The sequence below is a fragment of the Callospermophilus lateralis genome, chromosome 5 (genome assembly GCF_048772815.1).
Source record: "Callospermophilus lateralis isolate mCalLat2 chromosome 5, mCalLat2.hap1, whole genome shotgun sequence".
In the NCBI taxonomy this organism is placed as follows: Eukaryota; Metazoa; Chordata; class Mammalia; order Rodentia; family Sciuridae; genus Callospermophilus; species Callospermophilus lateralis.
This window is the reverse complement of record NC_135309.1, coordinates 147334999-147358145: the sequence shown is the minus strand read 5'-3', so window position 1 is coordinate 147358145 and position 23147 is coordinate 147334999. Positions and strand designations below refer to the sequence as shown.

At 36.6% G+C, this 23147-nt stretch overlaps 1 protein-coding gene across 1 annotated transcript in view; it reads right to left on the bottom strand.

Annotated features, from left to right (window-relative positions):
• Positions 1-23147, bottom strand: part of Wdr70 (WD repeat domain 70) — a 299382-nt gene that overhangs the window by 23323 nt on the left and 252912 nt on the right. Inside the window, exons 14-17 of the mRNA XM_076857389.2 lie at positions 6763-6863; positions 4926-5005; positions 2721-2837; positions 605-767 (exon numbers count right to left, since the gene is read on the bottom strand). Coding sequence (XP_076713504.2) covers positions 605-767; positions 2721-2837; positions 4926-5005; positions 6763-6863 — 461 coding nt within the window. The remainder of the gene's footprint in view (positions 1-604; positions 768-2720; positions 2838-4925; positions 5006-6762; positions 6864-23147) is intronic.

Below are 23147 nucleotides of genomic sequence, written 5' to 3'. Positions count from 1 at the left end.
ATTTCCATGTTAAGCTATCCAAGGCAATCCAAGAGGCTGGATCTGCTGGGCAGGGTTGCTTACATACACAGCTCTCCATGTACAAATTGATACTATGAACTCCTCTCCTTTGCTTGCTTTTAACCCTCGTCCACAATGACAACGTAGTGACTTTTTTCCACATAATAGTTTATACTCTGCTATAGCTCTGACTAAACTAGTGTAGTTTTAAATTCATCATTTTAGAGTCCTTTTTTTGGGGGGGTGGGAGTATTGGGGATCAAATCCAATGCCTTGAGCATGCTAAGCAAGCACTCTACCACTGAGCTAGATTCCAGAACTTAAGAGTCTTAAAACATAAACAAATGCCTAGGGTTTAAGACTGTTGAGTTTCTGACCTATTTTTCATGCTCAGGTAAAAAATAAGACATGGGGAAGTTAAAATTTCAAAATACCACTGTTATGTTCTTCCCAATTCATTAAAAAAAAAAAAACATTCTTCCATTTTAAAATTAATTAATTACTTTTTAGAGCTGGGGATTGAACCCAGGACTTCATGCATGCTAAGCACATTAGCTATACCTCAAGCCCCCAATATTTCTAATTTAAAGAATTACTTTCTTACTTGGAATAAGCTGGAGAAACCCAATATGGGTTGTCTTCTGCTGCTTTGGCATGACGCAAAATGGCTTCCCTGGGATTACTGTCATCAGTCTTGTCCAGAGCAATGTTCTTCACGATGTAGGAAGAAAGAGTGCCTCCATGGGTTCCAACTCGGCCACCACGACCTGTTTCAGATGGGGAAAAAAATCAGAAACAGCACTAACATGACAACATGTTGCTAGCCCATGCACACTGTGCTTACCTGAACATGATCTCAACAGCACTTGCGTATAATCCTTTCAGCCATCATAATAATCAGAACCAAAGAAAGAAATCATCAAACTGCAATTTTCCCATAAAGTTTTTAAATAGAGACTTGAAAAGATTGTTATATCTTAGTTGCTTAACTTACAGAATGAGTAATGAATTACAAATAATTTTCCTTAAAACATACATTTCCTCTAGCAAGCTGGGGTTATGGCTCAGCGGTAGAGCACTCGCCTAGCATGTGCAAGGCTCCCGGTTCGATCCTCAGCACCACATGAAAATAAATTAATAAATGAAATAAAGGTATTGTTTCCAACTACAACTAAAAAAAAATATTTAAAAAAATTTCCTCTAGCATGAACACTTAAAATTCAATAAATAACCAATATTCATTAGATGCTATTTTATCTTCCCATATTTTCAAGTACTTTATAGGCAATCTCCTGGGCATTATTAGAGAAAACAAAAGAAATGGTCATAAAGATTAACATTATTTTAGAGTACTGTAATTGTCCTAGTGGACAAGAATCTCCTTAAGGGCAAGGATTTGTTCCCAACTGAATCCCTAACACTAGCATCTTCCCTAGTACTCCAAAAATGTCCAACTTTTTAAAAAGATAAATCAAGAAGAAACTTTTTAAAAGGCACAGAAAAATTAACTGTCAGAGAAGTGTGTGGCCAAATATTATTAGGGCACCTAGAGGAAGTACAGCACTTGAGGCTGAGGTGGTGCACAGGTCTTTCTGAAAGCAATGGATTCATTTCAGGGAGGCTCAGAAGGCAAGGAATGCCATTTTCAAAAAACAGAATGGATAAGCATAAAAATGTGGAAAGAGAAATTCAAAGAGTGGGGCCAGGAGGGAACCAACAGTTTATCAGAAGGTCAGAATAAGGGAGAAGTAAGGTTTAAAGCTACAAAAGATGTGTTAGAGTGAGACATGGAGAACCTTCACCCTCTGGAAATAGAAGTGCACAGCAGGAAGCTCATGAAAGTTTGGAGATAGTAGCAATGTGAAAGTTAGAGGGGATGGAGATAAAGCTATGCATAAGATGATGGAGGTGGAAAAGCAACAGGAAGTGACTTGAAATACCACACCTATGAAGAAGGGTTCTGCAACAACCCAGGCAAGAATGTTATTTAAGAACTTGGATTAGGATAAAAATGAAAAAAGTTAATAGAAGTAGACACATGAAATATTTTCAGTGCTGAAACGCCAATAGATAGAGGTCTAGAGCCCAGGCACAGATGAGTGACCAAGTCAAAAGCTACAGACTTGGGAGCATAATACCAATGGAAACTACACAGGGTGATGGCACAAAGTAGAATTCCAGTGAAAGTGTGTACTGTAAAATAGCTAATGCTGCTTTGCTTAATTCCGACACCCATTTTCTTGAAAACTCTAAGGATTTTTACTCATCTTCAAGTGATTTGGGCAGCTCCATTTTCTCAACACTGAACTAAAGGATGGCCACCTTCTGCCCTGTATGAAACCTAAGCTAGCCTGGATTCTGGTCAAAGTGCCCCATGTTATACATTAAGCCAATATTAGAGGAATGGTTTTAATGCCACGTTCCAAGGAGCCCCAGAGTTCTACTACCTACAGGGCTTAAGTTGGAGACAGCAGAAAGGGGCCCAGGCTCCCCCTCCCACTTAGCACAGTACATCTTTATCAACTTCACACACTGCAATTCTGCATTAGATCTTTAGGGGAAATGTTCTGGTTATTAAAAATAAAACATTTGAAAACATCAATCTAGTAAAATCTCTCTGAAGATAAGTAACAAGGACCAAAAGATTTTCCCATATCTGTATCAGTGACCTCACCCTGCCCCTCACCCCCTCTGCAGGTCACTAGTTGGATCATAGTCACCTGGGCCTGCTACAGGAGGTTCAGGTTTGTGTGACTTTAGGGGGTCCAGTCTGTCCTTCTCCAGCTGTTTCCTGGTACTCCGTTGGCGGGGCTCGCGGAACATAGGCAAGGCATGAGCTGCAAGAAGTCACATTTGAAAAATTTCATTATAATAACAACTTTTCATCCAAAAACATAGCTGAAGCATGACTAACTGAAAGATGAAATGGAAGTCATAATGATAGCCTTCATCTAATAATAAAAGACAGTCTTACTGTAACCAATTAGCCAATTTTGTCTGCTACCAGACTCATTGTTCACCTCTCCTGGCAGTTAATGGCACTCAGGAAACACCATCAAAATCTGTCACAGAAACATTGGTGCGGATCCCTGTCTCCCAAACAATGGGTAACAATTAAAATTTAATTTCTTTGGTTTTGAAAAGAAACCCTATTGGGGACTGCCTCTTTATTTTTTCTTACAGGACCCAAATGTGAGTAATGCCAATAGCTTGCCTGTCAGCCCCAAAGTTTCCTCAGATGCCTCATAAACACTGGACTCACTTCACACGTTTCTGAAATGTGACCACCTCTCAGGAGGAGTTGACAACACTGAGTAACCGGAAGGGAGGAGCACTTATCCCACTGAAACTGGGATAAAGGTTGCCCTGAATGCAGGGGTGCCTGATTCTCCTGGCATGGAGACTGATGGGGCCTTACCCCTCCTTCTACATGGTGCACAACACAAGATGATACAAATCAAAGTTATATTTGTTCAATTGCTGTTGGGTGTTTGCTCAATCTCAGAATTAAATTTCAGAAAACAAAAGAGTATTAGAATTTAAAAGGTAAACAGAACAATATTCTGGGGGAGGGGGGGAAGATTACTGGAGGGAAATATTTAATAACCATCTTATTCTTAGCCACCATAATTTCAGCCCTTTCTCAGAGATTAAAACCTCTTTTAAAAGAAAAAGAGTATCAGGATAATGAATATAAAGGTTTAAGGAATTTTTAAAAAACTAATGAAATATCTCTAACACCTCAAAAACTCTTCCAACATCCTCTCCTACCCTTCACCCCTACTGCCAAGCAGGGCCAGACTATGCTTGCTTCGAGTCCAGGGAGCTGAGAAACAGCCACTCGTCACTCTGTCAGGCAGCACAACACACAGTATTTTTAGGAGGGGGAAAAATAGCTTTTCACTTCAAACGATGGCAGGAATTTAAGTAGGCCGCGTGTAATTACATGAGCTGGGCTGGTTATGACACCGACTTTAACACTTCTACTCTTGCAAAAAGTGTCATGGGATCTCATGACTGATCATAAGCTCCAAAAGACTTGGTCTTATGTGAGACCCACCACAAGGGAGAAACCCAGCAGTATAGCGCCCTCTGGGCTTTACAGGGAGACACTGAGAAAGTTCACAAGGCCACTCACTAATAATTGCTGTCACATCCTAGATTTCCTTCTAGACATCACCTGTTACAGGTCAGAGGCCATGGCTCTGGGAATACAGATCTGTCAGATTAAAGAGTTTGTGTAACAGAACTGAGAAAAGTCACTCTGCCCTGGTAAGCTTTCTGTTCATACCCCTGATTGTTATTTTAGATATAAAGCCTCCAGATTGGTCTAGCACATGGTCACACATTTCAGAGGGAACTGCAAGAGACCCTTCATCTAGTCTCCAGGCTCTCCTGATGAATTTCAGTCACTCAACCTCACATTGTCAGTCCACAGTGCAACAGGACAAACTGGAGACTCCTGATTCTATTTTTGGTACTGGGGACTGAACTCAGAGAAACTTTACCACTGAGCTACATCCCCAGACCTTTTTTGAGAAAGGGTCTTGCTAAGTTGCCAAGGCTGGCCTTGAACTTATGCCCCTCCTGCCTCAGTTGTGTAAGTCACTGAGATTACAGGCTTGCACCACACCTAGCTCCAGGCCTCCTGATTCTAAGACCAGCACTCTTTTTTCTTAATTCGTAGAATAGACTGTTATTCTTTAAAAGACTGCCATAGAGCAATGCAGTAGGCTCATATAGGCTTTTCACATTTGTGTTGGAAGGTATGTGAGGCCATGATGAGTCACAAGCTGAAGGGGTTAGGGGTTATGTGATTTGTGCTTCTGTGCACATGATGGGAGGTTTTGTGATATACACCTGAACTCTGAGGGCTTTTAAGAGAGAGGTAGTGAGAAATATGACTGAGAGGCATGCTAACTTACGAGTGATGATGTAGTCCTGGGTTAGAGTCTCAGCTTGTTTCGCCTTCCGCTGAGTTTTAACCACACATAATTTTGCTCCCCTGAGGGGTGAATAAAAAATTATTTTATTTATTTGGTTTTAGGAACAGAAAGTCTATGTTGAAAGCATCAGATACTTTGAGGAACACACCCTGTGCATGGTCTTGTCAAATCCTGGACTTTCTGAGGGAGAACAACAGATGGGGCCTCAGTGATAGGGATTGTTAAACTAACAGACATGCATGTCTGTCAGAGGTCACTACCAAGTAAAAGGGCTAGAGAGGTATGAGGGCACCAGGACACAAGTTAAAAAAAGAAAACCTATAAAACTTACTTAAAAACTTAATATGCTAAAGAAACACTAACAAAATTAACCACCCTTTACACTTTAAAGGCCATAGGGTTCAACATTTATATCCCAGATGGAAGCAGCCTGGGTGGTCTACACCCCAAGTGGCATATGTCCACATCTCAAATACAAAAGTACAAGTGTCTGGAACAGAGTTGGCTTGGCAGTATTGCCAAGGGGCTACAGCCCAAGAATGTGTGGGATCAACCAAAAGTGTGCTTAGAACACATTACTTCACCTTAGCCATGCTGAACTATCCCTTTTAGGAGAAACAAATATAAATAAACAAATTTCTTAAAGATTTCAAATAAAGATAGCACCCTTCTTAACGAATTCTTCTCAAATAAAGCTTATCACTTTCTCAAGTGAAACGACGCTGGTTTATACTAATAACATTAGCATTTTCAATCTCTTTGTTATGAAAAGAAATCTTACTTATTCTTAAGTATCATAATATATAACTTTATTTTATAGGGTCAGGTTCCAACTCTAGCCCAGAAAGGATTAGGGATGTCTTCTTCCACATACAGCAAAATTATGGTCAATGAATATTCATTTAATAAGAGGATGACTTTCCTTTCCTCAGAAAGTACGTGAGACTCAAAACAGGTGAATCTAACGTGAATTTTTTTAAAATATGTTTTTAGATGTTGACAAACCTTCATTTTATTCATTTATTTACTGCAATGCTGAGAATCAAACCCAGGGCCTCACATATGCTAGGCAAGTGCTCTACCACTGAGCCACAACTCAAGGCCCTAACATGTAAATTTTAATTCCAGCTATCTGATGCTCCCTCTAAAGAAAAATCAGTGACTGTACCATAAGAGACAGAAATAAACAATCTTTTTGAAAGTGGTAACATATGTCTATCCTTGTGCCCAAAGAAAATGGAAATACCTGAGGGACTGACAGCCTTTCCTGAAGTTTTCAGACCTTGGAAAAACACTAAAATGCTTAAGTTTGACATCTGGGTGGGCCAGGGGATTTGAGGGAAAAGCATTTGTGCTGTACCCTTCTGCTAGCAGAGAACAACCTTTCCAAACATCCAAACTGGTTATCTACTAAAAGTCAAAAAGAAAGGTAACAAAATGGACAAGCCATTCCCATTTCCTGTAAGTGATTAGTTGCCTGCTTTGTTAATCCCTCACATGCATCACTGCTAATGCCACTGTCCATGGGTGGTATGCAAAGTGGGCAGGACTTGCTTCCCCCTTGCACTCAACATTTCAGCTAAAGAACTGCAAATCCCCAGGAAACTATCACTTTAAATTCAGTATGGATCAAGGGTGATATCTAAATCCTCTTTAAAGCACAATGCTAGGAGTTTGAGGCTTTACTCTGTGCCAGCTGCATTTTCTAAAAGGGTGCTCCCCATCAAAGGGGGAAATAAATAAAAGCAGGGGTGAAAAGAAGCCCTCCCCCCAGTTGTTGGCAACCATCTAAAACAGGTGATACTTAATGAAATACCTCTGACTCTTATTGGGGTCATAATAGACCTTCGCCAGTCCATTTCCAGTTCCAACCATGATCTGGTTCAACTTTGGATGCCATAGACAGCGCACAACACTCTGAAAAGTAAAGGCATGGAAGTCAATAAAGAGGCCTAATAAAGATGGGGAAAATCAAATATCATTCTGATAATAACCTGTAACTTTTAGGACATCTTCTAAATTATAAGGTTGTATGCTTGAGGCTAGATTCCATTCCATCACTTAAGATGTTCTCTTCCTGACTTACCCCTGTTTTCCTGACAGCCTTGAAACCACAAAGTTAGGCTGCCCAGCTCCGTTACCATGTGAGGCTGGCATCGGGAAATGCCGAATCCGCATGACTCAGTTACACTTACCACTGCAGATTTAGATCTCAGTGTTTCACGCTTCTACACACACAATATGTCCCAGATTGAGACCAGGTGGTTACTGTTTTTAGTTCACAAAGATTCAAATCTCATGAAGCTTTGTTCAGAAGGAATACATATTGGTAGGCACTTAATAATCTCTATCTATGAGATAAAACGGCAATGCATTGGCAGAAGCAAAATAGAGGTACACAATACAAAACTTGATATTAACCTAAACAAAAAACTGTTTTAAAAAAAGTTATGGGAACCTATGATCCTCTGAATTCACTTCTAAAGAGGAAAATAAGTGGTGTTCTAGGGTCATAAAGAACAATGAATTCTGAATGAGAACTGCAACCTGTTTTTAACTTTTTCTGTAATAAGAGGGCAGAGGTGTGAGAATAGCATGAACAGAAATAGAGGGAAAAAAGATGAAGTTAACATTGGTAAGCAGCAACACCATTCTGGTCTCTACAGCACTACTCTGGTAGGGCAAGAAATAAGTGGAAGGATTAATTCAACATTTATTAATAATTGCTTACTCATCAAGCTATGCACTAGGACTGAGGGGAGAAAGGGTAAAAATTAGATATTGCCATTTTATGATTCCAATGGTAAAATGAAAATTATAGAACTTTTGTGACCTATCTACCTTGGGCTGATTTCCTTTAGTTCCTTGTCTCTAACCATCCCACAATTTCATTAAGACAGATTATCTGGGAATCCCTAGATCCCTTTTGATAGTAATTCTCTCATCCAAGTGGCAAAAAAATATGCATATAGTTAAATGGCTACAAATCCTCTAAGATTCCAGAAAAGCCAAGGAGGAAGCTAAAAAGAGCCTGTGCAACTACTAATTCCTGACAATACTCTAGGATAGTGCTTCTAATCTCTGCACCAATAAAGAGAACAGAGTTGGTCTATGGGAAAAAAATCAAACAAAAATGTTTGTGCTTTTTCCATCACTGGAGGAGAAATTAAGTTAAAAGGGCAGGTTTCTTTTTTTTTTTTCTTTTCCTACAGCTTTCCTTGAATCTAGGATGCCTGCTGCTCAATGTCTGCCAACAAGTGCTAAAAGATGCTAAGATATACAATAGTGACTTCTTATTAATAGAAAAACTTGAAAATAATAAATTATATTTAGTTTGACAGTTTGTTTTTTCCTTCCCTTCTCTTTTCTTTCTTTTTTTTTTTTTTTTTTTGGTTATTGCTGCTTTGTACATATGTTTACAGAACCAACTTTAATAGGTATGTGTATAAAATTCAAATTTTCTCCTAATAAAACTGCTCCTGGATGGTAAGGTAGAATTAGGTACAACAATAGTTCACAAAGTGCAAACTGATTTCTGCAAAGTGCAAACTGATTTCCAGGTGCTCTGCCTCTGGTACTAATTTGAGAACCATGCCTAGACCACTGGAAACTTCCTGATAGTCACAGCCAGGTATATGGAAACATGAGGAGAGTCACAAACATAACTTCCTAACATCATGCTTGTGTAACCCTATTTAATAGAATAAGTTAATCTGAGCCGAGACTCATCTCTTTAAAACTCTGTTTAAATGTCAACACTACTCAGTCCACCCTATTTAAAACACAACTCCCCTTACTGTTTTTTTTTCTTTTTCTTCATATAATGCATCATCTTTTCACAAAATATTCATTAATTAATTATGCTTTTGTTTGCCTTGCCCACCAGAATATATGCTCTATGGCCAATTTTGTTTTGTTTGGCAATGTATTCAAAGTGCCTAGGGTAGTGTTCAATGCACAGCAAATGTGTCCTGAAGGAATGGATGAAAAGCTACAGTTCACCCTAATTCCATGACTAAATGGGATGCTTTGCTAGGTAGAGTGGGCAACAATTTACAAGCTAAAATCAGTACACTCCCTGAGGAATAATTTGATTTCTCCATATAATTATTATATTCAGATATTTTATAAATGCAGCCAGATTAGTTCTTCCTAATGTAGTCCCAGAGAAAAGATGTACACTAATAATACAAGACAATGAAAAGGGGCTTTTCAGTGACCCTAGAAATCTCAGTCACATACAAATGGCCCCAGGACATTCTTAAAGATATAGTATTAGAGTTATTTCTTTTCCTTGGTTCTCCAGAGGTCTGGCTAAGCATCTAAGATTACTGGTGCTCAAATATGTTTTCAAGTGAGCAGGGTGCAGATTTGGAAAAGATCCACAATGTAGGCCTGATAAATTCCAAGACACCCAGCCAAATAGGCAGTTTCCAGGGGCAGCAGGTTACTGTTACTCTCTCCCTCTTTGCTGAGGGTGTAAATGTTAGAGAGAGGCAACTGCTCAGGCCAACAGACCAATATCTGATTGCTTTCCAGGGAGTCCAAGGGCACTGCACCTCTATTCCTGTACACATCCTTGATCCTCCAGAGTTTTAAGGCATACATGACTGGTGAGCATATAAGCTTTTACAAAGAAGCACATTTACCCTCTTTCATTCCAAAGCAGGGAGAGGCAATAAGACCCCTTGAGCTAAACAGTCATTCCAGAGATCTGTCCACTGTGGCAATGAGTCACCAAAGTAGCCAATGAGGGGCCTGTGAGCAGTCTAAATTAGGCAAAGGATACTTAAGGCTCAATTACCCTAAGACTGGTTATTAATCAAATACTACAGGGATTCTAAAACATAGAATGAAGAAACAGAATTCAAAGTCAAAGGTGGGTGGGCCTTTCTTGTTTATTAATATTTATTGTGTGTGTTTAGCTAACCTTTGTAAACTTTGCAGCTAATGCGGCTCCACACTTTGTCCTGTCAAGGAAATGCATCTTATAGCAGAGAGCGGGCCATCTGCCAAACCAAACAATCCCTGAGACAGCAGCAGGCCTGAGAAGCAAGCAGAGCTGCCACGCTGCTAACTTGTCAAACATTCGTACTGGGCTTTGCTCAACAACAATGGACACGTGCCTGCTAGAAGCCTAAGGAGCCATTAGAAGACAGATGAGCTATAAATACTTAGAGTGCAATCACTCAGTCAACCAACCACCCTAAACTCCCTCATCCTGTTCCTCAAGAGGTGCTTCTTTGGCAAAATATTCAGATCTTCAGATTTATTGAGTAATGCAGCAGATGGAAGGTAGGAAGCACATGTGAGTCAAAGGATCAGGGAAGAACATCAAGACACCAGATCTATATGATCATAGGCAACACTCTCACATTGCATCATGAGATTCAAATGGTAGAAGGCCACTGCAATGCAAAGAAGTAGATTCTGAAATTAGCCTACAGATTTTAATATGATTTGTTTAATTAAATTGATAAAGCATTTTATTCTGGCACTAATCAATTTCATCTTACCAAACTATGAAGTTTCCTTTAGCTGCCAAAACTGAACTCCGTTTTAATAAAAAATTAGTTTTACTCTTTAAACCAAAGCCCACTCTCATTTTAGCTTTAGAACTTGGCGGTACAGAGCAACCATAAATGGCCCAAAATGTACTGAGCTCCAAGAGCCACTAGGACATGATAACCAGGGCTGGAGGCTACAAGTAAGATGGTCAGAAGGAGTTATAAGAACTAAATGGGCTCAACACAGAGATCTCTCCTCCCTGGAGAGATCAAAAGAAAGGGGGGAGGGGTGGGCTGTGAACAAAGAAGCACTGTGTACAATCAGCAGTGGCACAATTCCAATACAGGAATTTTGAATTACCCATTAGCAAAAGTGAAACGGCCACAAAAAATTCCAAATAATTTATTACTGTGGTTTTTGGTTTACTTTAAGTGAAATCATGGAAGCAAATAAAGAAAGGAGGATGAGGAAACCAAAGAGAGAAATGGGCTTATATTTTAGGACATAGTAGAAAGGGAAATATTAGGTTTCCCAAACTTAATTTAATGAAATTGAGCCCTCACAACAATACTTCAAAATTATTAATCTCATCCAGTTCATAGGTAAAGAAACTGAGGCTTTGGGTGGTAACTTTTCCAAGGTAACATAACTTACACATAGGGGACCTGGTTTGGATGGGAAGGTTTCTCTCATTCCATGGTTCATTCCCTTAAAATACTTAACTATGCAAGGTCCCTTTTGAAAGATGGGGAAGAAGAAAGGTGGGATATTTTTAATCATTTCCAAACTCACCTAACTTAGAAATCTTTACAAGCTTATATTAAAATATAGCTAGGGATGGGAGCTGGGGATGTGGCTCAGTGGTAGAGTGCTTGCTTAGCATTTATAAGGCCCTGGGTTTATTCCCCAGAAACTTTGAGGTGGAGGGTAGTAGATAGTATCACTAAAGCCATAAAAACAAAAGCATACCAGTTCACAATGTTACTATAAAAGAAATCAATGCCTGTACAACATCTTAGATGTCTGTATTGTACATATCCAAACACCACCCTCATTCTACTATACATGCTAAAAGAAGCCCAACATCCTTCATAATTTTATGCCTTAAACATGATTATGTTGAAACACCATTTCCTGATCCTTCCCAGCTGCTGACCCACACTGTAAACCAAACTCCATCTGTTTTTTTCATGTTTGGTTTCTGTTATAGAGTACAAGAATAGTTAAGCTAACACAGTGATTCTTGGGAGAACAAGCATTTTTAGATTTTTCAAATAAAGAGCCTGACACCTGCCTGTGAAGTAGAATGTCACACAATTTTGTAGACTTATATTAAAGAAGACTTATATAAAATAAGCCTTAGAGTTATGGACATCCTTAGGACTATCCAATATATTTGAATGACCATGGGTGCAATCTCCAAAGCTGAGAATGCAGATCAAGATTTGAGCCCAAAACAAATAAAAAGGCAGATTAAACCAGGAAGGTACTGGAGAAATAACTTTCTTCAGATTTCCGTAAGCATGAGACTTAATCTGTAGAGAAGGAAAAATTGTTTTCTATATTAAACTGGGCCAGGGAAATAGAAGAATTAGGTGGAAATTGCTTCAATTTTTTTTCAGGATATTTGTCCTGTCCTTGTTCCCTCCATTCCTTCTCAAAGCCTGGCTTTTCCAAAACTTGGGATGACTTTGCAGCCTGAGTGGATCAGGGAGTTTGGCCTCTTTCCTCTAAATTCAGACAGAAAATCTGATGAGTAAAACTCTGTCTCCAATAAATAACACTCAAAACACCCACCTGATCTCCATGGAGATATCCCTGAATGCCAGAGACTAAAGGCAGACATTTCTGTAACTGAACACATGCCTTTTTCCCTTCCTCAATCCTCCAACTCCAAGGAAGCCCCACCATGGACCAGACTTTTAGCAACTGTCATCTTGCTGGAAATCTCTCATATCAGTCCCAAATAATTCTCTATCTGATAAGCCAACACAGAAGCCCAATGGTGACAAGAAAAAACGCCACAGACTTTTAATGTAAAGGTCAGTACAGAAAAACCAAGCAAGGAAGTATTGCTCAGCACCTGCTATAAATATTTGATACAGATACATAGATTATGCTTATAAAATTGGCATCTAATTATCAAATTAATTCCCATAAAACCCATGAAAAATGCATTTATTAAAATCTATGTACTCATAGTCTAGGCTCTAAAATTAAGGTAACTACCAAATCAGCAAAAATCTGGAACCTGTAAATTGTCCTTGGCACTAAATAAATCACATCTGTATCTGATGAACTTGCCTAAAGAATTTCATCACAAGAAAAAGTTCTCAGAGAAAATGGAAGGTCTCTTGGGTAAGAAAATTAAACATAATTTTCTTCATCTAATTCAAAACACTAAATGTTAAGTTTGTTCCAATTCTGTTACTTGATAATTTATGAAGGCAAAGAAAGCACAAGTAATGACTGAAGAAAGTCTGGTAATTACTCTTATTAATGCTAGTCTGGGAGCAGGAAACAAACAGGAAGCTGAAGCTGGAGTCCATAGGATGAGCAACATAGGTGGGTGGTCATCTTCAAGGTTCATACTGTTCAGGCCCCATTCAGGGAATCCACTGAGAAGCAGCAAAATTTCCCACTGGTGGGCACAGAATGGGTTACAGGACATGGAACCCTCCCGCATGAGTAGGGCTGAGGGCACTAGAATCTCAGCTTAGTTACTTCTAGCAAAATCAGTCATATCTGTGTATATTACATATTACCATTTGTCACAGGGACCAGGTTGGGGGAAAGCTTGGAAGCACTACCTATGCACATCTCTCCTAAACCAATCTAAACAGATTCAGGCCCCTTTCCCTTTCTCCATTTATCAACAGTTGGAGATGGGAATAAAAATAATAACCCCACTCCTTCATTTGTATGAACAAAGCACAAATACATAAAGTTTATCCAATTCTTAGCTAGCAGATAAGAACTATATGCATGCTCTAGTCTTTAAAATTAAGTATGTAAAACCAAAACACACAGGAAAAGCTGCATCTTCCCATATAGATAACATATAAAATGTTATTTATATTAGTGTGGTACAGATCGAGATGTTTTATATGTCATATTCTTTTATTTAGCCTTTTGGGGGTCTCACAACTCCTTCTTCTAGACTATGATCTATCACTCCAGGAAGGGACAATCACCATCCTGGGATATATGCTAATTATAGCTCTCATTCTTCCCCACACTATATTTAATTGTGAAAGTTTGGCCAGAGTTCTGATAGAACAGCTGGAAAACTTATTACCTAAGATCATTTATCATGTTCATGTTGGGAGAGAAAAATATGTCAGGAAATCTTAAAAGACACAAAGTTCTTTCCCTGGCTCATCAATGCACAAAACATATGATGCTGGGATCAGACGCTGGAGCACTCGTCATTACTGTATTATATGTTTACACATCATGTAAAGACAGTGTCTCTTTCTGAGATCTCTAAACTTCTACAAACCCAGGTTTTTATGTCTCTCTGATATTTTATAAGGAGTTAAGTATATTCATCCCTCAGGTTTATATTATCCAGTGGTTGATTCTTCATCCAACTTTGCCATTCATGGCCAATGTGTCTATATAAGGAAAAGTAGGTAAGTTTAAACACCTGTTAAATAAAACATAAATTCCTGTGCAGAGAAGTAGAAAAAAAGTATCTGTTTAAATAAAAGGGAAACACTGACTATTTAAATGGTTCTGAAAAACTAGAAATTGAAGTAAAAACCATTTACTTGGAAATACTGACACCAATAAGTAGCTTATTACTGATATAGCCTGTTACGGGACTAAATGCTCTAGTAAATTCATAAACTATGAAACTTGACAAGCCCTCCTTCTGGTCCTCTTTCTTTTATTCATGAAAACTAAGGCCCCACATGATTAGCCCTTCACTTTACATTGTAACTTCCCAAATGTCAAAGAGATGAATATAAGAAAAGATACCTTATTATACAGGATTAAAATCTGGAATCCTATAGTAAACATTTCAGAGAAGAGAATGTTGAATACAGAATCTAAATAATTGCAACTGCAAATTAAGCATCTACTGTTTAAAAAGACAAATTTACAAAGTTGTTTTTTTAAAAAAAGAAAATAAATGAAGTGATAAGCATATCAGTATGTGTCTCCTAAGGAAAAATAATGATTAGACTTTTTTAAAAAATGTCAAATTCCCAACAAATAATTTTTACTTCACAGCACAATGTTTTATAAAACATATTCATTAATAATAACAACTAGGGGCTGGGGATGTGGCTCAAGTGGGAACGTGCTTGCCTGGCATGCGCGGGGCACTGGGTTCCATCCTTAGCACCACATAAAAATAAAAAAAATAAAGATGTTGTATCCACCGAAAACTGAAAAATATATTTAAAAAAAAAACAACTAAAAACAAATTATATTCATTAGAGTTTAAATTACCAATATTTTAAGCAAGGGTGGCACATTTGAGTTTCCTTCATTGAACTCAAAACACAGCTATTTTTAGTAAGTGTGAAAAATGATCATCAATCTCAAGTTGTAAAGAAGCAAATAAAATTAAATGTGCTCTCCTTTCATCAAATCTAAAAGCAAATATATTTATTCTTTGAAATTCCAAATTAATTTTTTAAAACTATAAAAAAGAAACAAAAACAAGAAAAAGTGAGAGGGAATAGGTCAATTAGTTTAAGTCCCAATAAGAACATATTACAATAAAATAATAAAGCAAAATCAGCAAAAACATTTTCACCATATATCAACTATGTGCCATGTGTTGTACCAAGTATTAGGAATATGATGTCTACACACACACACACCAATTTTAGCCCAATAAGACCCTTACTCTAATTTGTTCACAGGAGAATTTAGAAATGTCTTGGAAGAAATTATCAAAGATAATAGTAGTCCTGAGAAAATATGATCCACAAGGAAATGTTAACCAAAAAAAAAGAAAGATTAAGTTTAGTTCACTTAGACAAGAGAATACTGAACAGCAACCTTATAATCTTCAAGGAAATAGAGGATGTTGACCAGCTGTTCTCCAAGTCCATGAGGACCAGAGTCAAGGATGTAGGCTCTAAACATGAGAATGTGAAGTAGAGGGGTTAAATGCGAACTCTTTCGGGAGGTAATAAAATCTTCTGTTAAAAGTAAGCCTGATTCTTATATAAGAGAGTTAAGTCAGTTCTCAGGTAGGCAAAGAGACAGACTCCGGAAAACACCGAGAGCAAAGCACGCCTAACAGCAAACAGCAGCTAATTAAGCAAAAGCCAGTAGCTCTACCTGTGGCATAGTAAGTCAAGGAAATACACGGTCAGAGTAAGAGAGGTGACTCACCCCAGGATCAATGACATTATTTTATTTCCTACCATGTGAATATCCCTCCAAATGTGCAGCTAACTCACAGGCTTCCTCCTGGGCACATGTGCTGGAATTTGCACTGTTTCATTTTGTACTTTCCATTACAACTGTAATATTTTCAGTGTAAAAAAATGCTTCTAATTGGTTCTGGGTAACAGAGGAAACACACTCCACTCAGTCTCTTCCTCTGAATGAGGTTATAAAACCTTGACAGGAGGCAAGGTATACTTACTTAACTCTGTAAAGTAAAAGCAGCAGGTAGAACAGGGAAGAAGCCCAGATTAAGAGGTACCACTAGAGAGAAGTAAGTTTATCATTCCCTAACTCTGGTCCTCCATAGAAAAAATACTTTTGAAATTTAAAAAGTAATAACTCTATGATGTATAAAATATCAAATTTTAAATAAAGATAGTATCAATCCAACTGAATTTTCCTTTTTCCTCAGACTCCAAAACAAGTTGGTACAGCATTGTTGATAATCCCATTTTTATTTAAAATGTTAGTATTTTATTCATCATGGATTTCTCACATTAACAGACTTTTACTATAAGAAACTTCATTATTTTAATAATAATAACATCTATGATGAATAAAATATCAAAAATTTAAAGATAGCTTTATGGCACTCCCTTGCTTCACACTAGTTTTCTCTGTCTTAACTTATACCTTACTCTATTACAGAAAAATTAGCTTAAAATGTGTCGTAGACCTAAACATAAACAGAAAAGTGCACAACTTCTAGGAGAAAGCATAGGGGTAAAAAAAAAAAAAAGTTACAGACTATATGAGACCTTTAATGACATTCTTGAAAAGACAACACAACAGAGATGGAGAAGTCAGGGAACGGCTAGGAGCAGGGGCTAGAAAAAGTGAGTGTGACTATGGAGGGATAACAAAAGAGGAGTTTTGGGGGGTTAACAGAACTGTTCTGCATCTTCATTGTGTTGATGGTGATGACACCAATCTATTCATGTGTTTTAAAAAATCATAGAATATAGTACAATTTAAACATAGTACAATTTTAAAAAGGCCAATTTTACTATGGAAGATTTTTTATTTTTAAGGATAAAACAGAATGAACACTAAGTTAGTTTCTTTTCCCCTACATAGAACATCTCAAAACTTTATAAGGCAGATTTTAATAGCTTAATAACAAGGAAATCAGTAGGTATTTTCCCCCCTCCTTTATTCTCATGTGCCTACAGATGAGCAATAAACTATATTCCTCAAATCCTTAGTAATATTGTCCTGGAACCTCCACAGAATGGTACCTTTAGGTACAATGATTACAGGAAGTAATTTCATCAGGTCTTAGTGACATCAGCTCCTCTTGGACATTGTGAGGCTAACTTAGCAGGTGACTTGAGCCGAGTTCCAATTAAGTTTAAATCATGCATGTATGATGCTTATTTCAGGAGAACTCAAGAAAGCGTTTGGTGGGCTGGGGAGATAGCTCAGTTGGTAGAGTGCTTGCCTTGCATGCATAGGCCCTGGGTTCAATCCCCAACACCACAAAAATAAATAAAATACAAAATAGGGACGGGGATGTGACTCAGTGGTCGAGTACCCCTAAATTCAATCCCCAGTATATATATAAAAAAAAAAAAGTTAAAAAAGAAGAAAGAAAGTGTTTGATGTCTTCATGGTGGCCTACTATTCCAAATTATGAAGGCAGCAAAACTGCAAGGTTGTTTCACCTCTTTTCTTCAGTAACTAAAACAAACAAACAACAATAATAACACCAAAAAACACAAAGTAGCACTGACTGACCATTGTGCCTTTTGATGGTGAAACATCGCCCCAGTGGCCATGCTGGAAGCACTTGACCTTTGAAAAGGTCAAGCACTTGACCTCAGTGCTGTTGGTAGATTTACACTAAAACTACCATCTTTCTCCCAGGTTCCCTATCAAACCCTCACATATCTTAGAAGACCAGGCAATAACCACTGTTCTCATACCTTGCCTTTCTGTTCTCAAAGAGCAAATGCTCCACACACCCAAGTTAAGTCTACTGTCCTACCACTTAGCGTGGGCAAACATTTCATGAAGTACAAATACAAGGATAAGGTTATCTTTAGGATCTGCATTGTTTAATACTCCCAAAAGAGTGAATTACAGTAAAATTTCATTAAGCTGATATCATTTTACTCAAAATAATACAAAATTCAAAGCAACTGATATTTTCTAGTCAATCAGCTGCCTGGTTGCTTCATAATAAAAATCAGATAATGGAAAGCTAGTTAATTCAAAACCCATTCTTCCATCTTCTATGTTTTGCATTAAGAAGGTTTCACTGTATTTTAGAAGGCAGAAAATTCAAAATACAGCCTTTTGAGTTTACTTTCAGTTGGCATTTCCATTGCTGATAGCTCAAGTTGTCTCTATGTAATTCCTTGTGTGATTCTGACTAAGCAAAAACATTGCTTGAATCCTACATTTACAGAAAATGTGTAATTCTACCTGAACTAGGACTTTATATTAATAAGATGATTAGTGTGTTCCCAAAACAGAAGAACAGATGATTTCCTCAGCTCCTTCAGGGTCAAGCTTTCACAGGAATAGGTTCAGTAGTTTGTTTGAAGTGAATTCCCAAATCTGATATATCTATATTCAAATGTAAGAACAAATATGTATTCCAAAGCCAATTCTCGGGACTTTTGGAATACCCATTAATTTGAATTATTCTTCTGCTCTCCTACATAGATATAATTGAAAGAGCATGACTATGGTCTGAATGGTCAGGATGTTTCTTTATATTTATAAATTAAGATAAATAGCTAGCTGTATGGTCAAATAATGTCATAGCCTTGTTTATATCCATGTATCTTTCTCCTCAATCTCTTTGAATTTAAAATATTAATATTCTCTTAATAAAATACAAACTTTTATGTGAAATAAGAGTGGTAAAACTATGTTATACATAATTACATGTTAAATATATTTAAGTGCAACACTTTCATTTTATGCTACATGTCATTTTACGCACATATATCAATTTTCTTGAACATTAAAATTGATTAATTCAAATGTCATATTAGGAATAATATGGGTAGTAGAATTAGATATTATATTTTTTTCATGATCTTTATCTTTGTCATCTTTTTATATGTGTGTATTAATTATAATAAAAAATACAATTAATATACAAAAAGTTAATCTGATATAGTTTTCATTGAAATATGTATATGAAGAACCAAATATTGCAAGGTGAAGAAAAGTAATGTTATGTCAAATTCTCATCAAAACTTCCCGTGGTTAAGGAAGGAAACAGTATTTTCATGGAAAATATTTGATTTTTAAAAGAAATCTTTTTGTTTTAAATACAATATGGACTTTATTTTTCCTCAGTAAATATAGTAAACCGTCTCTATAATCAGACAAATGGGTCATACAAAAAACTTTGCCTTCCTTTTGTTTAAGTATATGAACTTTGACTTAACATAGTTTTAACAATAATTATGTATATTTCTACCAATACTCTGAAAATAAGGGAAAGTAATAAAACATATAGTAACTTAAGTGGGTAAATAAGTAAATCTCAAATCTCACTGTAGAAAAGTTTAAAGTTCTTCCTATCTTTTAACAGAAGAAAAAAATAACAAATAGAAAAGTCGCTTTTTTCCCCCATTTTCCTGCCTTTGATGGTCAGGAAGAAAACTGATACAGTTCCAGGAAGACAGGTCCAGAAAATATATTTTCTCCAACTAGACTTAGCTTTATAAAGACAACCACTGCCTTCAAACTCATTAAATGCACCTAACAATTAGACACGCCTCTTATCTGTCAAATTACTGCCAAAGGGAATGAAGTGAAGAGGCCACCACCTTAAAACAACACCAGGTCAAAACAACTTTATTAATCAGGCTTAGGTTTAAAAAGTGTTAAGTGGCAATAGATTTCTACAATGAATAAAGCAGGTCATTTTGGTTTATATTTTTAGAGAAAGTGCTATTAGTCATTTTACCACAAATTCAGTTTGAATAAAAATTACTAAGTTAAGGCTGGGCACAGTGGTGCATGCCTGTAATTCCAGCAGCTCGGGAGATGGAGGCAGGAGGATAGTGAGTTCAAAGCCAGCCTCAGCAAAAGTGAGGCACTAAAGCAACTCAGTGAGACCCTGTCTCTAAATAAAATACAAAATACACTGTGGATGTGGCTCAGTGATTGAGTACCCTTGAGTTAAATCCCCAGTACCCCAAAACAAATTACTAGGTCAATAATGCTTTTGTTATTTTTGAGCATTTCCATAAATAAGTTTTAGAAAAGGTTAAAAATTTTTGTGGTTTATTCTAAACATAATTCTTTTTCTAAAATTGTTACGTCATCTCCTAATTCTATTTTATCCATTCTTCTTTGCCTATGCTCTTATTACACAAAAGTAATGAAAGCCTTTCAAACAACATTATAAAAGCAAAAGGTCCCAACTATAAAAAAACAAGAGTGAGCTTGTAAAACTCAAAATTTGAGTTATATCCTAAAATTCACCTTAGAAAAGAGGCCAACCATATTACTCAAATCACAAAGAATTGGGTAATAAATAAGGAATATGTGTGTGGGCTTGAAGAAACACAACTGAACTACAAAGGTAGCTTTTAAAAATAATTGAGACAAGTGTAAAAGGTGTATAAGCATCCCTATGATGATAGTAAAAGTTAAATATTACCATTCTTCTAGTGAAGGAGTTGAGTCTCTACACTAGAGAAAGGAAAATTTTCAGACTACGACAAATCATAGAGTTAAAACAAGTGCCTTTTAAAACTTTTGTTTCAAAATACATATGAAACATGCACTTGCTATATTTTATAAGCTATTTTTGGTGAAGATTATAGGATTTTTAAAAAACTAATAAGATCAGTTGCATAAACTAACATCTTCTGACTGAAAACTATTTTTGATTCCTATATATAATGATTTAAACTTGGTGTCCTAGAATATAATTATCTAAGGATTTATTCTGTTTTAGAAGAGCATGAGAGAAGAATACAACCACTTGTCCTTTATTAAGGTGACTGAACATGGAACCACCCTGCCTGAGCCTAGTCAACTGATTATACTACCAAGCTAAGAACATGGGAGGCTGCCTTTGTGCAAATCAAAACTCAAAAACAATTATGCATATTTGGTATCACTAAAAGAACAATAACTATTTGGTTTTTAATGAAAAAATATAATAGAATAGGGTTGGTGGAGTGGTTTGCACATTCACCAATGTGCCCACACTTCACCCATTCTGAGAAATACATTAGTTTCTTCTACAATCCAAGAAGATTTAAAACTTAAGACAATAGGTCAAAGGGGGAGCTTAAAGCCCCTTTAACCTACATTATACATTTAAATTGAAAGCAGGACAGTCTGATGTTAACAACACCCCAACCCGCAAAATACCACAACTAAACCAGTGATGTAAAGGCCCCTCTAAGGTGTGTGGTTTTTATCTCTATTTGGAGTTTTCTCTTCATCTACGTATTTGAATGGATTTCAAAATCTGTTTCCTGATTTTTCTAAGATGACCCAGTATATAGTAACTATATTTAATGAAACTTTTCCTTTGTTAGTTTCTTTTTATTTGCTCATCCCTTAGATTCTACGGGCTCATCTTTTCTATCCTCTATGTCCTATCCTCAGTCAAACTCATCAGCAACTAATATTGAAACTGTAAACTATAAATGCTTCCCCTAAAACTGTATTTTTTTTCTCTTAAGCACCAAACTCATTTGCTCATCTGGCTACCAAGCATCTATACCCAAAAGTCCTATAAGCACTACAAGTTCAACATATATCAACAACAGAGCTCACTATCTTTCTTCCAAAATCTGCTTTATTTTCTATAGATATATTTTTTATTTTGAGAAACATTCACCCAGTTTCCCAAGTTAAAACCCCAACCTTCAGAGAGAGAAATGCTCACCAAATCTTATAAATCTATTTTTTTCATTTTAGTAAGAGTTAACTGTTCCAAAACCTATGCCTAAATGTGTTGTCATTCTATGCTTTAAAAACACACCACAAGATAAAATAATTTCATATTATGGTATTTGGTGTGCCAGTTTATCTTTCCAAGTATAAATACCTCTCCCTTACCTTATTCACCGCCCCAGTGGCACACTGATATTCTACAATATGCATTATTTGCACTCCTCAAGTAGAATACCTACTTGTTCACTAAATATTAAATGCTATCTTAGAACAGGCACTGTTCTAAGCACTGAGGACACCACAGTGAACAAAACATGTTTTTGCTCTTATGCTACTTATATTATCCTAGCAGAAGCAGACAGAAATAATAATAATAATAACAACAATAATAATAACAACAACAACAACAACTATACAATACATGAGGTGGTGGTAAGCACTATGGAGAACAATATCCAGCTAGAAAAGCAACTTTTGTCATATTATGAGACATTGTTTTTTTCCAGCAAATAGCATGTTCCTCCTGAAACTACAGAAGTTCAGCATATGGTTAAAAATGCAATCATACTTCTACATTTCTTAATTTATTTACATTTCAACTTAAATTATGATTTCAAATGCAAGAATCATACTGAAATGTACAGTCATGGAGAGGCATAGCAGAACACAGCTTACTTATGGAGCAAACAATTATAATAATCTTACTTTTTGAGATTAAAGTTGATGAAGTCAATTATTTTTCTTTGATTCTAGTGTTTTAGTTGGCTCCTGGACGCACCCCAGAAAAGTATTATAAGTGCTGGCAAATTTCAAATTATGTCATGAGATTAGAATCTATAAAACTTGAGTAACCATCCAAAATTCATTTTATTGTTACTTTACATTTTCTATAATACTCAAACTACCATGATTTCAAATTTGGGGTCTACAAATTAAGACTCCATAGTAATACTAGAACATTAGAGACAAGAGGTTTTTACTGATGATTTAAAAACCATTGTTCAACTGTCTGAATCCTTAAGTGCATAATATATCTCAGCTATTTACAAAGAGCTGAAACAACTGGAGAAACTACATAAGAGTAGTGTTTAAGATAGAGGACATTACTAAAGCTTTTGACAATGAGCCAAAGAAATTTTACACAGGCATTAATTGGCCCATTTCATACTCAGAAAATTAGAATGATTTGCTTTCCCATTTAAATGATAATACTCACTCTAAGAGAATTCAACTTTTCCTCTGGGAATCTCCACTATTATTACATTATGTGTGGCACCAATCTCAGGCCATGATGGAATGAGTGAGTGAATGTTGGCATTTTAGAGTTCATATAAATGTGTAAAGTAAGTAAAAGATTCTGGATTTTTTTTAAAGATATAGAAGTTAAATCTGAAA